Source organism: Aulostomus chinensis, chromosome 12 (genome assembly GCF_037954235.1).
Source record: "Aulostomus chinensis isolate RoL2024-O1b breed Wild chromosome 12, RoL_Achi_v1.0, whole genome shotgun sequence".
NCBI classification, from domain to species: Eukaryota; Metazoa; Chordata; class Actinopteri; order Syngnathiformes; family Aulostomidae; genus Aulostomus; species Aulostomus chinensis.
In genome coordinates, this window is record NC_141331.1 from 8326288 (window position 1) to 8344523 (window position 18236).

The 18236-nt window shown below is 42.9% G+C and overlaps 1 protein-coding gene across 7 annotated transcripts; it reads left to right on the top strand.

Annotated features, from left to right (window-relative positions):
- Positions 1–382: 382 nt before the first annotated feature.
- Positions 383–17534, top strand: slc12a8 (solute carrier family 12 member 8). Of its 7 annotated transcripts, XM_086219915.1 has the most exons (16): positions 464–545; positions 716–741; positions 1266–1305; positions 1414–1536; positions 1850–1996; positions 3171–3362; positions 3456–3687; positions 10174–10287; positions 10524–10611; positions 10800–10887; positions 12633–12779; positions 14657–15320; positions 15403–15500; positions 15588–15705; positions 16675–16735; positions 17051–17534. In XM_086219915.1, exons 4-16 carry the CDS (start codon positions 1420–1422, stop codon positions 17217–17219), a joined length of 2235 nt encoding a protein of 744 aa, XP_086076041.1. In that variant the 5' UTR covers positions 464–545; positions 716–741; positions 1266–1305; positions 1414–1419; the 3' UTR covers positions 17220–17534. The 7 variants fall into 7 exon arrangements, with proteins under 7 accessions (XP_086076038.1, XP_086076037.1, XP_086076041.1 ...); XM_086219911.1 differs by lacking the exons at positions 464–545; positions 1266–1305 and adding an exon at positions 386–457 and having other exon boundaries at positions 546–741; XM_086219914.1 differs by lacking the exon at positions 464–545 and having other exon boundaries at positions 593–741; positions 1380–1536.
- The last annotated feature ends 702 nt before the right edge of the window (positions 17535–18236 follow it).

Consider the following 18236-nt stretch of genomic DNA (forward strand, 5'->3'; position numbering starts at 1 on the left):
TCCAGGTGTTTTACTACACCAGTTTTCTGGCTATTGAGGCCAACTTGATCTACGTTTTGAAGAAGCTGAGCGTGTTTAGCGTCCCTGTTTTGTAACTGTAAATATAGATGAACATAGAGTTTGACAGTTTAAGGTTGTTTTCCTCTTCATCGATGCCGAGTGTTACTTTTTTTATTGCTGAGCTAACTTGAAATGTAAATTTAAGGGGTGCCCTGAGTGTGTGTGTGTGTGTGTGTGTGTGTGTGTGTGTGTGTGTGTGTCTCCTTGGCAAATTGAGGACAAAAATATATTTTTATCTCAGAAAAATACTCGTTCAACAGTTCATCCGTTTTGCTTTAGACTCGACTTTCAAAACAAGAAACACCTAAAAGCCTCAGATGTTCCACCCCATTTTCCATTTGCTGCGAGCCCAAATTTTGGGAAAAATCCACAAACAACGAGATAAGGAGCCTGAGTGGTATGAGAATTTCTCAGCTTTAATCACGGGTAAACCTTGCCTACTGGAAGGCTTGCCAAAACCAACACAGCATCTTTGTGCTGAACAGGTACACACCCTGCCAGGCCACGCCACAGCCGTCCATGTTACCTGCTGACGTTTTCACCGTACACGTTGTTAACCGCTGGAGGAACGGACCGAATTCATGGCTGAAGAATTATAAACGTATTCATGCTCAGTTCGTCTTCTTCTTCTTCTTCTTTTTAATTTCACCCTCAGCATGGACTGATGTCAGTCTAGAAGAGGTAAGTTTTCAGTGGACAAGAGGAGATGACACACTTGACTCCATTTAAATGTCTGTCGGATAAACTGGGCAAGACCTTTTCAAATTGTGCACGTGTTTTAATTTGAAAATGTATGTAATTGAATTGACGAATTGATTGTTTGTCAATTTAAGGGTCAGCCCCGCCAGCCATTCGTGAAAATAGTGTTGGTGTTTTACTTTTATCACCTGGAAAATTTTGAATTGACACATTATCGGGTGGGATTCTGTTCTCTTCTTTATGAGCATCGCAATATCCTCAGTAAGGAGCAACATTTTCAACAGCACACTTGCATGGAGTGTAGTTATCAACACATGTTAAAGAAACAAACAGTTTAAGAACAGAAATGTAACTTTGATGACACTAATATTTATTAAAATAGTGCCTCTGTTACATAAAGCTAGCTAGTCTGATTAATTGTTTATTAGCTCGCTAGCCTATTAACTCATGGTACCTGAACACACCCTGCCTCATATCCGGGTGTCTCCTGCACCTGTTGCTGATAGGTGGGATTGCTACACAAACACAGCAGCTCTCCATTGCAAGGTAAACTCATTGGATCTATTATTCATGTCATCTTGTCATTGTACAAATGTTTGACTATCAAGCACTTCCTGCAGATGTTGAACGCTGGTGTTCACTCCTGACCCGCAGGTTGCGATGGAATCCTTGTCGGCGGGTTGGACAGTGCACACCTGTGAGCAGCAGGGGGACAGGGCTGGGCTGCTGGAGGCAGGAAACCCACATGTGTATGATCTCTTTCATGAAGATGCACAGGTAGGAGTTGGGACTAAACTGCTGGAAACATGTCTCCTGTATCTCTGTAAAGTCTTTAGTTACTGTTTGTGCTCCGGAACTGTTAAGGCTTGCACATTATACTTGTGTGTGCAGAACTTTGGATCAGGATTGGGACTGAAAAGATTGGCGATGTCCCAAAATAATGCTTTTAAGTCTGCTTCTTAAAATCAGATTTTCAAGACGCTTTTTTTTTTTTTTTTTTTTTTAAATGAAGGGGAGCTTTAATGTTAATGAGAATTGAAAAAAGACACCATTTCAGGTGGTGACATGACATTTGCCTTTCTGTGTTAAGGGCTTCCAGCAGTCTAGCCAACCATGGTGGAGGATTGATTTGTTGGCTTGGGAGCCGGTGCTCTTCGGTACCTGGGATGGTGTCTTCACCTCGTGCATGATTAACATCTTTGGTGTGGTCTTGTTCTTGCGTACAGGCTACCTGGTGGTGAGTGTAAACTGTGTTAGGCACTTGCCAAATTGCTTATGTTGCCCCAAATTCCTTAGTGTTGCTACATCTGCGGATTATTTTAATTGATTTAACATGAAATAGTTGATAAGATGTCCATAAAAATAGACAAATGCTCATCGCCATTTCCCGGAGCTCAAAGTGGTGTGTTCAAATTCCCATCCATCATTCTAAAACCCAAAGAATTATGAATTTTTTTGTCATAGATGACAAAAAAGCAGCAAATCCTTTTACTGAAGAGTCATGAAACGGCAAATGTTTGACATTTCTACATGAGGGGAGACTGAAATGACAGTATATCAAGAGAGTTAGTGATTAATCATCTTCTGTTTATTCACGGTTGCAGCTGCAATCTTTGGATCAAATCGTGACACATAAAGGAGTGTGAAGGTCATGCAAACTAAGTGCTGTACATATTTACACCCACAGCCCAAATTCCTTTGACGCCTCCAGTTAAACACTGGTTTAATCATTTTTAGGTCTGTTTTCACTTTTACTGGCCTCGATGTTTCATATTCATTCGTTAACTTTATAAAAACAATGTGATGCTCGGTTGCAGGCATCATTAAGTCCGTGTCACTGTGTCGGTTGAGCTCTGTGTAATGTGCATGTGTCACCACAGAGTGCAGCTGAACGCACCCCCACCATCCTAATTGCCGCATTCGTTTGCATTCAGCTCGACAGATAAAATGGAGGTTGCCATGTTGAAGACAGGGTTTCTGTGAGATGCCTTTTGTTGTGCAGAGACAGAATGTAACTTAGCTCCTCTCTCTCTCGCTCGCTCTCGTTCTCTCTCTCTCTCTCTGTGTTAAAAAAAGACATAAAGTAGAGAGATATTTGAGAAGAAAATGTGAAGCTGAAGAATAAAAGATGTCACTGAGAAATCACTGAGCTAAAGTTAACAGCGACGTTGAAAACATCTCTGAAAGCAAGAAAGCTCAGTCTCTCTGCATGTCTTTAACTCGGTTACCTCAAAATCCAGTCAACATCAAAATTGGTGTGCAAAACCAAAGATTGTCTGGGGGGTTTGTGACATTACACAACCTCAAGGCCCCTTAGAATATAGGCTGTGCCCTTGTCCAGATGTGTTTAGTGAAGCTCTACATGATTAAGCTGTTACAGATGTGTCCATGTGTCTCCTGACATCATCCAGGGAAATACAGGTGTCCCACTCGGGATGCTCCTGGTCTCCATGGTCGTGCTGGTCGCCTTGGTTACCGTGATGTCTGGTATAGGAGTGAGCGAGCATTGCGGTGTTGGGAGTGGAGGAATCTACTCCATGATCTCCACTGTCCTGGGTGGACGGGTCGGAGGCACTGTGGGCCTCCTCTATGTGTTTGGACAGGTGAGCAACAGATGTGCCGCACAGATCCACATCTCCTCCTCATTTCCGCCTCCCGACATTGTCCCTTCGTTAACGGCTTCTGCCACCCTTCAGTGTGTTGCCGGAGCCATGTACATCACAGGCTTCTCTGAGTCGGTGGCGGAGCTGCTGGGGCTCCGGAGCCAGTGGGCGGTGCAGGGCATGTCTGCAGCAGTGTTGCTCGCCTTGCTTGGAATCAACCTGGCTGGAGTCAAGTGGATTGTGCGACTGCAGCTGCTGTTGCTGGTTGTGCTGGCTGTCTCCACGCTGGACTTTGTCATTGGCACCTTCACACACCTTGACCCAGGTAGGACAGGACGTAGCCACATCCTTGATAAAAAGGATCATCATGAGTCCTTTTTCCTGAGTTTATTTTTCTGCCATGACCAGTCAGTTTAAACCAACCTGGACTGAAGAAAGCGCTTTACAAACGTATGCACTACAAAGAAGAAACACACACACTTGGAAGGAAAACACAGCTTTCACTCAGACATCAAATCCAAATGATAATCCCTTAATTAAGTTGCTCTGAGGCCACAGAATATAATATATAACTTGTTCCCTCAAATTTAGTTAATTTGTGGCCAGAAGATGTAATTTGGTTATCATTATTTTTTGAAAAGGCCTCCATATTAGTATTTTCTTTCTCTTTATGCCCACCAAAAGAAGAAAAAAGAAACTCTCTATGCCAACCCAGAGGTTCATAATCAGAGCTTCGTTTTTGTAGTTGCAAAAGGCTGCTATTTACTTATGAATTGATCTTTTGTGAAATTTTAAGGCAGATGAGTAAAACAACCCGAGTTTTTTTTGGTTTTGTTTTTTACACAAGGTTTCACAAAGGATGATAGTTGGAGCTTCCTGCGAAGACTGCGGGTAATTTCAAGACAAATCAATCCATTTACTAACCAGGGCATGACAGGAAAATTACTAGAAAAGCTATGACCTGTTGTGTCCAGCGGGCGGTGCTGTAATATCACTGCTGTCACTATGAGAGTATGAGCTCCACTGAGAGTAGATCTGTACAGTTCACCTCATCACGAGCTTGCAACAGCATTTTCCCTGTGTATTCAACCCCTTTAGTCCGTTAACCTTCATTTGTTGTCTTCTGTTCTTTCAGTTTAGTCCTCTATTAAGTTTTTTGTTTTGTAGTTGTTGTATTCTCTCTCTGGCCTTCAGGAAGTCCTTCCCGACATTTCCTGTTCTCAGTGATTATCAACGTCCTGTACAGTGAGAGAAGAGAAGTGGTTCACAAGTCAAGCCAGTCTGCATGTGAATGGCACACCTCAGACGCAAAACTACCCGTGAGACAGTTATGGAATTCTGTGTGTATGTGTGTGTGTGAAAAGGGGAAAACGTTTTCAGTTTAGAGCACATAGAATTAAGATTTAATCCATCTCATTGTTGATAATCCAGATGTTTTTTGCAACATTCGCCCTGTGTTACTAAAACAAGACAGTCATCCTGTCCTTTACCTGGGCTGGTTCTTTTTAGCAGGGGTCCGTTTGCAGTTGTTTCGCTGTCACAGCTACCTCCAGGTTTTTCTAATTAAGAAGTAGGGGGGTGTGTGTGTTTGTGTGTGTGTTTTGAGGTGACCTCATGGTTGGTAGACGGCCATGGCCAGCAGGTTCCTTAGCTTGCTAAATAGCCAAGATTAGCCTGCACTCATTGACACTCAAGGTACATCCTGGAGGAAAAGGAGCCGCCGCCAAACTCATGCGGTCATCGTTGATAGCAAGTTCTTCTAGGCCACCGGTTCCCAGACTTCTCAGTTCACACATTCACACACACATTCACACACACATGCTCACGGCTGCACAGATGGGCCTCTCCAAATGCAGCCTAATTTAAGGTGATTTTAAAAGTTAGCAGCTATTTTTAGTAGTAATACCATTATTTTTATTTTTAGTAACAATTAAGGCCTTTTGAATTATTTGGGGCCTGAGCCTGAAGGTACTTCATGTTTGCTCGTTGTTCTTAAAATTCACCTCATGACCCCCCCACCCCCCCACCATCTGTGTCTCCCACTTTGAGAACCCCTGTGCAAGGCTCATAGCGTAAGCATTTCTTGAATATTTTGGAAAACATGGTTTGACTGTATTTTCAGGACATATGGCACATTTTGGTGAATTTTTGCATTTTTCATCTCCTTGGCATTCTTAAACGGTCAGATTGTTCTGGCATTAATTGAAGAACTGAAGATGGAAGATTGTGTCTGTGTTCCCTTTTAAATTTTAATTATCATGACAGGTTTGGAATATTTAAATGTCTAAACATCGATGAAATCAGTAATTAATCAAATATAGGCGTTAAAATCCAGTCCAAGTTCAGTTTAACAGCATAACAATGTTTGTATCAGTCCTTTATCATCCAGTGCTCCTCATGTCCCCGTCACCAGCACAGTTCTGGCACATCTCAGTGGTCGTGACTCTGTTCCACCTCAGCATGAATGTCTTCAGCTCATGTTGCACTGATGGCAGAGCAGAAATATTTGGGGTATTATCTTGCTCTTATATGACCTCTCACCCGCAGAGACGCGGCCTCCCCATTCACCCACTGCACGGATCTGCGAAGTGATGAATTATGACAAGCTGGCTCTGGCAGCACCGTGACAGATTAGAAATGTTGTCCTTCTTGTGATTGCATGGCTCAAATGTGCGAGACAGCTGAGAGCGGTGATTTTTCACAAGAATTCAAGTGCCCAGTGTAGTTTGCCAGTGCGGTGACTTTGCCAGTGTATTGTCTCTGCAACCGCACAGTTTGACCACATCTGATTTTGGCGCAATCGGACACGCCTCAGCCTTCCCCTGTAGTGGAGGCCTAATCACCACAGAACAGGAAGCCATAATGTGCTCCTTGGGTCTGGGGTTTAGGGTGTTAACCAGACGCTCCCACATTTTTAGAAAACGGCAACAAAAGAAAAGTTCTCCTACATCTGCCCATATGATCCTCACTATAATATATAGCTGTCAATCATCCCAGTGGGACCTGCCCCACCTCTGTAACTTTACTACATGCACAGCGGTTGATGCTGGTTAGTGTGGTTGACTAAGAGGTCAGGCACAGGGAGAGGCCTCAGATGCTCATGTAATCTACATTCCAGTCTTCATCGGAGGAATGTTGAGCCCAGAAAGGAGCCGCGACCTGCTTCTACCCTGGCTCTTTAAACCATACCTGCTGCAACATGGATGCTGCCACTTCAGCTGTGTTCACTCGAGCTTCGGGCAGAACAAGAACTCATCACATGAGGCACGACTCCATTATTTTTATCAATATTTACCAGAAGTGATTCTCACCTGTTCCTCCACTACATCTGTCTGACGGTTACAATTACAGGTTCCTTTAGATTAAGATTTTCAAATATCTGTACCCTGCCTCTCGGCCGAAGGCTGCTGGGATAGGCTCCAGCCCCCCCCCCCCCCCCCCCCCCCCCCGTGACCCTTAACAGGATAAGCAGTAGAAAATGGATGGATGGATTTTCAGATTTCAAATTTCTTTTTTGTTTTATAACATAGGATGTGTTTTTATAGACATTCAGAACTGTAGTGTGTTTGCTTTGCCCTAAGACGTTTTTTGTTTTGTTTTGCATTTCTTTCAGTATGAGTGGTCTCCAGAGGGATATTATCACCTTGTCCAAAATACACTCATCCATTATTATTACTTCCTACTCACTTTGTTGAGATCTCCATAGAGGACTGTATGTGAGTTTGTCTGCCAAATTTAAAAAAAAAAAAAAAAAGTTTTCACACACTACTCGGGTCATGTTTCCACGCTGTTAATCCCATCATTGTTGTTGACAATTTTAGATGTCCCTCCTATTAAGGTGGCTTTAAACAAACATTCACAAAGACATCCATAAATGATACTGGTATGTAAATTCATTTATTGGTCCTGTTTCCCCTTTTGAGCTCATGCATCTTAATCTTGCAAAAACAAAATGAATTTTGGTGTGGGAGGGACATGTTGCGTTTTAAAAAAACAATGGCTCAGACCAAGTTAGGTGTGAATACAACTGCAAATTCGAAAAATAAACACTCTAGGATTTGTTCTTTTACGCTAGCTGCAATGCTGAAATGCTGCTTGAGTGTGAGTTCATCGGTCAAAGACCGTATACGGAATATAGTGACATCATGAGAGCTCCTTGTAAGTGAAAACATTTCCCTATTGCGCCCCTGTTGGCTGCTTGCAGAACAGATCGTAAATCCAACCACCTTCATGTTGGTGGATGTGACCTGAGCTGAAAAAGAATGTGAAAATATGTATTTACAAGTTAGAGAGCCAAGCAGTGGTGTGTGTGTGACTGCTTAACAGGAGAGAACAGGAGCAAAGAAAGGGAAGTCGGTGTCCATATTGGTTTATTTGCACGCGCACAGTTGCTGTTCTTGTTGCATTGGACTACAAGAAATGTCCGCGTTGGTGGACATTTGTACAAACTGTCTACATACTGCCTCTGATGATGGAACATAAGTCACAGGGACCCTCGTGGATCCTCACACGCACACACACACGGATGTGGAACAACCTGATTGCTTGTTGTCTGTAGAAAGCCCATATCATGTGATTGATAGCTCCTTATAGCTGATTTTTGCTTATAAATCAATATAGAACGTATATCCGTGCTGGAGCACCAAGACCCAGTAGAGCCACAGTGTACCATCACAATACAAGAAATAGATGTGCACACAGAAACCTGCAGTCACGCAGTATTCACGTATAGCAGTTTACTTCATATATGAGTGTCTTAGAATGACTCTAGTGTGTAAAATGCGCTGTGTCAGAGACAACAGGGGCCCGACATCGCTTCTTGTCCCTCAAACGTGTAATGTAATGCCCAGATGCTCCACCTACGAGGGGAGGTGGGTAAGTAGGAAATTCTTTTTCACAGCAAGTTTGTTCAGATGGGGAAATGAGCGTTGCTATTAACACTTATCATCAGACTGGGCTGAAAAACCCCTTTGCACCTCAGGGACCAGTGCCTGAGTTCAGAGGGCTGTTCAAGGAAGTGGAGATTGAGTGGGTGTGCGATGCCCTGTGCATGCATATAAATCATTAAAACTAAAACTAACACAAAAAACAGCTTGGAACACGTATTTATTTGGGTTTTTACCTCACTTCTTAAGATCAAATACTGAAACGGCGACAGTGGCGTGTCCAAACATTTACATTTATAGGAGCTGATGTTCCAGAGATTGTTTTACCCTCTAAATATGTGAAAACCCAGAGCTGAGGACTTGGTGGTGAGAGCTGTGAGAGTTGGGCTCAGTTGGATGTAGAAGTATGATGTTGTAATAAGGGTGGGGAGTTCGTGGTGCAGCCATGGACACTGGCTGCCCTGGATTTGTTAGATTCTGATTGTTTTGACAGAGGGTGGTGTCACCAGGTCACAAGAGTTTGGGCTCATAGTCCCGTTTCATGTCAGTTTTTAAAGCCGACTTCAGTTCCTCTTCTGGGTAGCGTGGACGATGTATATGCAGCACTTTTGGTTTGGGCTTTTTCCTGAAAACAAAAGAAAAAATGAGTACGCTCGCACTTCTTTTCTTCCTCACTGTCTCCCTCTCTCGCTCACAATGATTCTTTCTCTCAAACTTGGAAGCTGCCGAGCTTCTGAAAAGGGTGGTGACTTCCTTTTGGATAAACATGTCATTAATCTGAGAGAACACATTCTTTCCCATCGCAAGATAACCAAGGGGGAAATGTCCGGTGTTGTAAAATAGGCGAGCCCTTCAGACTCTATAAACGGCCTCCAGCAATGCAGAACAATCTGTCCCTCCTGCACTACACAGAAACCACGAAAAAAAAAAATTAGGTTAAAGACTCCATGTCAGGTGGTGCTGAACTCATGTTTTACTGATTTTGAAGGACCAGAATCTGTTTTGTTTTCATATTGTAGTTGATTATCAGGGATATCAGACCAAAATGTTGAAAAACTGAACAGCTTAATACACAACCACAGACGTACGTACTCAGATTTAGAAGGAAAAGAAAAAAAGTCACAGAACAGTCCACCGTCGCGATATTGTGCCCACTATGAGAAAAGTGTAAGCAATCAATTAAAAAAGTAGAATATTACAACAAGATGTGTATTATTAGCTTAGCTTAAACAAACACACAGAAGTCAGTTGGACCCGACTAGAAATTTAATTGTTTTATGTCCTCGTGTATTTTATGTAAATTTCTGTTTTTCAAGATCTGCTCGTTGTTTTTTTTGTTTTTGTTTTTTTTTACATAAACTGCAATATTCGTTGTTGTTGTTGTTGTTTTTTTCCAGTCCCTTTCAATTCACTTGATTTAGGGATTCCAAATGGGTACCAGCTTCTTCTTCAGTGCTGGCCTGGAAATAAAGGACACACCTGTTTTATTGTGTCCCATATTTTATGTGACGTAGTGACTCCAATGATTGCTAGACTGAAAATATAGGATGCACATCTTTTTATCGCATTTTCTTCTCCTGTTTTCACATGTATATTTCTTTCCTTCGTTCTTTCATACACTACATCATTCCATGTATTCTTTGTTTCAGTGACTTTCAGGGGAAGTAACTTTAACAATTCGCCTAACAATTCCAATCAGTACCAGCTACTAATACTAGACTGGAAATAGAGGACACGCTCTTTTTATTCTTTTAAATAGTCAAAATCCTGTATCCGTCACTTTATTCAACGTCACACAGTACCCAAAAGAAAGTGTTTTAAAAAGATGATCATCTGTGAGGCTTGTCGGTTGGTGACAGGTTGAGTCAAAGCGTAGAAAAGCTGCCATGGTGTAACATTCCATACTGATGTGCCTCCTCTTTTAGAACACGGTTTCATTGGTTATTCAGCTGGTCTGCTCCGCAGCAACGCAAAGCCAGATTACAGCCCAGGGGAAACCTTCTTCACTGTCTTCGGGGTCTTCTTCCCCGCCGCCACTGGTGAGCACGCCCACACATCTCCTGTTGATTGAATTTTCCAATAAAAAAGTTCATAAGTTACCCGCCGGTGCCAGTCCAGCTACATGTGAGGACAAACTAATGCTCCTGTGACAGCTTGACCAAATGCCAGGTGTTATGAGCTTCAGCGTATTCATATGTGACTGTGCAGTATGTTTTTAGCCTATTTCAGGACAATTTTGTTGTGTGTGTGTGTGTGTGTGTGTATGAATGTGTAGGGGTGATGACAGGCTTCAACATGAGCTCAGACCTTCAGCGGCCAGAACACAATATCCCCGTGGGAACGCTGGCAGCTGTCTTTACCTCGTATGATGGCAGTACACACACACACACACACACACAATGCCAGAATAGGTGTCTTTTGTGGTGATACAGCATCATTGAGTGTGTGGCTTCATCATACATACTTGTCAAGTTGTCATCACACAGTTTTGTTAGTGGTGAGGGGAAAAGCAATAGTTGAGTCTCAGAGCTGCACTGTTGGTGACCCGCAGGTGGTTCCTGTATCTGGTCTTCGTCTTCCTCCTCGGGGCCATCTGCACCAGAGAAGCACTGCGCTATGACTTCTTGATAGCAGAAAAGGTAAAGTCCTTTGACTTTGGAGACGTTTTCCCTGATGCTGTTTTGGCAGAAAGCCAGTTGATAAGCTCTTACAAGAGGTGGTTGATGAGGTAAAAGGGCATCTATGAACTCTTGTTTTGTTACCTAAAATTAACCAAAGTGTAACAGAAAACAGACAGAATTAAGAGACAATCATTTGTTGACCCAGGCAACAATAAATGTTTTAGTGTATTATTCAGAGGCAAGTACTGTAAACCTCAGTAGTTTACAGTACTAATGTAGCCAAAGGTAATTTCCCTTGATGGGCCTTGATAGCAATGAAATGATGAGTTTTAACACAGAGCTCCAACCTCAAAAAGATCAGATAAGATCTTTAAAAATTATCCAGATTGATGAGATTATCTGTCCAAATTATTCCATAGTGGGAAAGGTCCACAGACATACTCTGCGTCTTCCTGACTGGATCAGGGTAACCCAAGTCTCACAGTACAGTGACACGAATGGAACAGCGACGGTATATTGAGCAGAAACCCATTTCCTTCAGTAATTGTGTTTTGCGTACGTTAGCTTGTAGCTGTAGCGAGCACCTGCTCCGACAAACAATAAAACTTAATTTAGAAATCACCTCCTGTTCATGCTCCTAAATAAGTAAGCCTTGCTTATTCCTCCTTCTTAGCTGTGACTTCATCAAAAGTTATCCCCCTTTTTTTTCCCCCTGTTTTTCAAAGCAAAACAGTACCACTCAATCAGTTTAAATCTGTCAGTCCTCATTTTTATGATTACTAAAGATTAGAGAACTCCCCAGTGTGCACCGGGCATAAATTGTCTTTTTTTTTTGACCTCCTATAGTTCTCCACCTGACTTATAATATGATTTCTGGCAGAGGGTCTTCAGGGCAAACTTTTCCCATAATCAAACTCTCCTCTCTGTTTCCATCCTCCCCTGTGTGGGTGGCTGCTTCAGCAGAGGACTAGAGGTGAGGGGGTTTCCCATGACGGCTTGCTTTTATTCATTTGGGTTGTACTGGTTCTGAGTGTGTGCACTTGCTTTATGTTTGACATGCAGGAACATTTGGAAATTCTGATTTTTCACCAAAGTGGAAATACTGTTTACTTTCCTCTTGCTCAAGTAAAGGAAAGGACTTTTGCACATGTTGAGTACACAACAACCTCCTCTGATACATCAACTCGACCTCCACAATGTATATTAACCCCAGGCATACTTACAATTTATGGAGATCATATTTGAAGTAATTTAGGTAATATCTGATAGTACTTTAAACTGCATATTAGCTATTCAAGTGAAGATGGTGCCACAAATGTCACACGGCTGTGTTCAGGAGCTGTTCTTCAATTTTGAGTTTTGAGGCCAATCAGGGAAGACACCTGTTCCTCTTTTGAAGTTTTTAAAGGAATAATGTTCTGGACAGTTGAACATTTGGGAAGATTGGACAGTGCTGAACAAAGTTGCAACAGCTACCTGTTTTATGGTAAAACATAAAATTGCCTGCACCATTTACTGTGAATCTGCCCGTGCAGATGTTATATTATCACTACAAAATTAGGATAAACATGCTTTTATTAATAACCCACAATTGTCACTCAAGTTTGAATCATCACTGAATTGTGTCATTGACCTTGACGCCTTCATCAGCGGTTAGCTCTCATTGTTTTTATAAGATTGGCTGCAGCGGAACTGGACAGGGTGTAGCTCTCAACCCCACCCCATCCTCTTCCAGCCTCTGTTTGTTTTCCTTCTTCCTTCAGGTCTCCTTGGTGGGTTTCCTGTTTCTGCTGGGCCTCTACATCTCCTCCCTGGCTTCCTGCATGGGCGGCCTGTATGGAGCACCCAGGATCCTTCAGTGCATCGCCCAAGAGAGGGTCATCCCTGCACTGGCCTTCCTGGGCAGTGGGGTGAGCTTAAGAGTGGCGTTACTAAAGGACGGATCCCTGAACGCCACACTTAAAATATTGCGTCTTCTTTAGTCCCAGTGGACATTTGTGGCAACTTTTAGGGAAGTTCCCACAAGGCATTATTGCATTAACTGAATATGAACGGGCGGGATGGGTTGATGGATGGACAACCCGCAAATAGAATGCCTCCAACCCACAGCTTTCAAATACTCCTTAATGGTTGAGCAAACATTGGAGCAGGGGATACAAATACCGTCTGGGGTGGGGTGGGGGTTAATGCGACAAAATGATGATAAGATATGCTTCAGTTAATTTTTGACTGCAAAATGATTCTATGATGATTATGATGATGATTATGCATTGCAAAATTTAATGTGAAAGCGTCACAGTAAAAAAAATTGCTGCATGTAACTTTTACTTTTTTTTTTTGGGACTATCAGATTTGTTTTTAGAATTGTTTTCATCTTTTGTTTCATACATGATAAGTTATTTTGTTGGTTTTAATAAGCCCCTTGCACCACTCAGGCCTTAAAGAGCATCTTAACCTCTTGATCTGTGAGTCAGTTTTGACCACATGATGGAATACACACTTCCCGCTATCATGATGTGCTACATGTAGCCAAAGCATGATAGCATAACATGTCCCCAAGAATGAATAGGATTGCCTTGCAGCTGCAGAATGAGTCAGTAAATCACAAAATTAACACTAGCGCTCGAGGCAGGAAGTGCCGCAGAGTGGAGATGTAAAAATGTGAAATGCTATGAAGTTGTAAATCTGTTCTAAGATTCCTACTTGCAGGATTAATTACTCACAATTTGTGTAAAACAAATCATGCTCCTCTCATTGGTCTGTGAGAGGGCACAGGGAGTATCAACAACTGCAACACTAAAAAGTAGCATCAAAACATTTTGTATCATTCTTGTGTGTGCTAACGATTATACCACAACACTTGAATAGGAAAAAGCTGAGTTTTCTTCATTATTTTCTTTGTGGGATTATTAAATTAATTCCTTCATGTCTCCTGGTGGTCATACTTGGAGTAGAACTTTGCACTTCAGGTCTTCAAATCTGTAAACACGGTCAGGGATTATCCGCAGTATAGTAACTTAGAAAGTATGCGTAGCTTGGATGTATGGGGGGTGTGGTGGGTGGACTCAGCAGGAAACACTGACTGGTACTGACTAATTATAGAGTGTGGACTCCACTTCATACAAGTGAGTGAACTGGCTTCATCACAGTTCATCAGTTACGACTCACTGCTGCCACACACACACACACACACACACACACACAGTCACGTTGACATCCTGACCCCATCCACCCCCAGTTTTCCTCAGACTTCCCTGGATGGCAGCAGTGTCTGACCTCTCTCAGCGGGCTGGAATGAGGCCCCTAGACATCTTGGCCCAAATCAAAGCTTCAGAACAAACGCAGGAAGGGCGACAGGGAGGGCCCTTCTCTGCTATGTGCTCTGGAGGGCCGCCAGGCACACAGCTCTTGGTGAACTGAGTGAAAGGACCTAGGAAGTGATAGCAAGCTCACAGTTTGTCTTATTTTGTGAAAAAAGCGATTTTTGGTCATTTTATACTCTTGTTACAGTTGGAGTTTCATTCCAAATGCACTTGTAGGGTGGATTTGTTGGGTAGAAATCATAGACTGCGGAGGAATGAATGCAGTGTGATGTCATTCACACATTTCGGTTGTCGCCGTGACCAGATCATATAACATTGAGGAGGGTGAGGAGCAAGGATCTGACCATGTTAGATGCTGGTGACAGATGTAAAGATTTTGGCTCTGTTCAGTGCAGAAAACAGGGCTATATTTGTATGTGTAGTGTCTTTTCAGTCACTAACCACCTTCTAAAACTCTCCAACAGAAAGGCCCAAACAAGACCCCAGTGGCAGCCATCTGTCTGACCAGCCTGCTGACCATGGCTTTCATTTTCATTGGCCAGGTCAACGTCCTGGCTCCTATTGTCACCATCAACTTCATGCTCACCTATAGCTTTATTGACTATTCTTACTTCAGTGTGGCTATGACCTTCCAGCTGCAGACTAAAGTCAAGAAGGACGTCCTCGTAGAGACCAGAAGCAACCAGCAGAGGTCCACCAGGCTGAGCTGCAGACCTCTGATTGAGACTGCTGTCCTGAACTATGGGAGTGGAGGTCAGAGTCCCCAAAGTAAAGGTACTCTGTTGGAGTTCACCAAAGACATGGATCAGATCTTTCCCTGTGTCACAAACGATAATGCCAGTCCTGAGAAGACCCCCAACATGCAGGAGCTGAGCAGCAGCTGCAAGAACAGAAAAGCCAGTGCTAAGCAAAAGCTGATGAACAGCTTTGGCTTGGACCTGAATAGTAATGTGTCTCCAGAGGAGCAAGGAGAGGAAACTCATTCAGCTCCACCACAGGAGGCAGCAGCTCTAGTGTGTGATGGAGGCAAGCAGCCCAGGACCAGTGAAGAGCCACAAGTTAAATGCCATCCAAAAAGCTGTGGTGTTGAGCAGGATCTGGGTTCTGGGACTCAGAGTCGCAGCACAGGTGACCCGTTTCAGACATCAGATAAGAAGTTGGTAGTTAGATTTCTGTGCCGGTAACTCCGTGCTTTTCTTGACTCTTTCAGGTGCTGAAAGTAAATCACAGCACCAGAGCCTTGAAATCAAACCCATGCCTGACTCGTTCTATGCAAAGTTCTGCAACCACTGGGTTGCTCTCATAGGTGTACGTTTGACTTTTCAAGTTGTGCATCATTTGTTGATGGGGAACCGGATTTTGATTATTAATACACAGTCTGTTTGTTCTTTTCAGGCACTGAGCTCTGTGTTAATCATGCTTGTTATTCAGTGGGTTTACGCCTTAGCAAACATAGTGGTCGCCCTGCTGCTCTTCTTCTACATCGGTAGAACGAGTCCTGGACTTCCCACAGGTGACTGCCTCCCTATATTTCCTTCTTAGCATGACTCCATGATGAGGTCAGATTAGGGTTTATAAATCAGCTAAAAAAAAAAAAAAAGGAGAGAGATCTTGTAGGAATCACCATTAGTTGGGCAAGTTGCATTTCCCTATCCTGTCAGGCGCATTTACTCTTTTTCAAAAAGTGCGAAAACAACCCCAAAAAAGTGTGACAACATTTTTGCAAAATTTCAGATGCATGGTTTTTCTGTTTCCAACAACCTATTTTTAAGGCAACTCTTAAAAATGTGCATCAAAATATAGTGAACTGACTGTAGGAGAGAAGTGGGTATACGTTTGAGTCTGACGAGCGACGCCCACGTGGGTCCGCCCTAAACCTGCATGTTTCTCTGTCTCCAAGCAGGGGGCGACTCACATGGTTATGAGAAGAAGATTATGGAGTAGTCTCCAGGACAACCACCCTAGTTCTCTGTGGAAAATTTTGGCTGCACATGTGACTAGTTTCAAGTCCTCTTTGATACAGTGCGATGCTTCTGTTGCCAGTGCGGTTCAAGTTGAGAGCGGATGATAAAGCAGGGTGGGTTTTAGGGATCTGTGACCCTGTGATTGACAAGTTGCTACCCTGGTGGCTCTGAATCTGGATGGAGGCACTCAACAACGCCTCCACCCATCCAAAATTGTCTCTCTATCCATGTGTTTCCCATAAATGGCAACAGGCAAAATGCCAAAGTCAAGGCTTTGAATCGGTCGTCCGCAAACCAACGGGTCACATCACACTACATCGACCTCTTTTATACAGTCCGAGTACTCTTTTGGGGGCGGGGGGGGGTGATACACAAAATCTCCTGTTATGGACTTCAGGTGTTAATAGGCAGCGCATTCTCCGACCGTCTAATGCTCTAGCATTGTATGATTATTACTCCTTTTTTAAACTTGCTATCTCCAGCAGAAAAAAAATCAATTATTTCAATATTATTTGCAGGTGTTGCAGCTCGATTCAGCTTCTTCACATGGCTCAAGACAACATTTATCAGTATTTGCAGGTATGTTTGTTTTTTTTTTAGTTTGGATTTATTTTTTTCAATAAACCATAAATACACTTGAACATCTTGTATTATTAGCTCTGTTGCTTTTGTATACATGTCCTTTTAATGTAACATTAACCTGCGGAAGCTGAGAAAGGCCATAAGTATATGGTTACGCATCAATAATTTATCACGTTACTCTGAGAGTATGACTTTGTTTTTTTGACATTTTGTGGACTCCTGATATAAATACTATTATTTATTCCTCGGTGTCAAAAAAAAAATGTAGATGCCTGCTTTTATTTATATTTTAACTTTTCTCCTGTCCTCAAGGAGGAAGGGCTTATCCAGAGATGAGATTGTAGTGACCCCCTCCCTGTCCAGGGTCGCCCTGAAAACCAAGCAGCTGACGGAAGAAAACGCAGACTTTGCCACTCGCCACCGCTACCACCAATCCTCCTTCATCCAGACCGATGTAATGGTGCAGCCACAGCTTAACTGACTCAAACACTTCCTCACCTCCGCAAAATCTGACTGTCTACAGCCTGGAACCACATTTTCTGCCTCAAACAGTGTTGTGTGTCGCCCGGCATGGACCCCATTCTGCACACACACACACACACACACACACACACTAATGAAGAGGGACTTGGTAGTGGCTCAGATCAGTTTCCAGCGGTTGCTGGTGAAAATCTGAGCTTTTTCTCTCATTGCACAAAAGTGTGTGTGTATCTGTGTGAGTTCCATCCGTGGGGTGACCGTAATGATGTAGGAAATCAATCAATATTAGAATAAATGATTTTTTTTCTGTACTTGACGGAAGTATCACAAACTGTGACTGTGTCAGTGACTTCCAGGAGGTCCAGCCGACATGCCGCTAGTGTTTGACACAACGGTTTTATCAGAATGCACGAGTTAGCGTCTACATGTTTACAGTTCATTGGATTCTTTTGCCATGGCCGTTATTCTCGTGATAACCTTGAGATCTGTCCTACTGTGTTTTAGAAACACCTCTGCATCTCAGATTAAAAATTCTAAACCCAGAGAATCTCTGCTCACATTGTTGCCCTCCAGCCTGGTGTTGCACAAACGTGACTGTTGCCTGACTGTGTCGTAGGCGGACATAACCAAGGTGTAACGTGCGCGTGTTGCATTTACCCCTGCTGGTTAAAGTGCACTACAGACTGTCCTGATCAGTTCATGTCAAGAAACAGCTCTTGAAAGCCCTTTTGTAGCTGTTACTTAAACTTGTATCTTCTGTTGTAATTCAGAGTGCATAATATACGTCACTGCTGGATGTCAAATGCAAAAAAATTAAATTCCAGTGAACAAATCATAAGGAGTAGGAGCTGAGTATAAGTTTATATACCATATTTACTGTATAAACTGCCATAAATGACTTCCCAGTCATTATAGATGAGTAGGGTTGCCAGGCTAAGGAAAAGCCTCCCTTATTTATTTGAAGCAGGTTGACCTTTTGACATCAGGGCAGAGGGGAACGAGGGGCTGAACAGACACC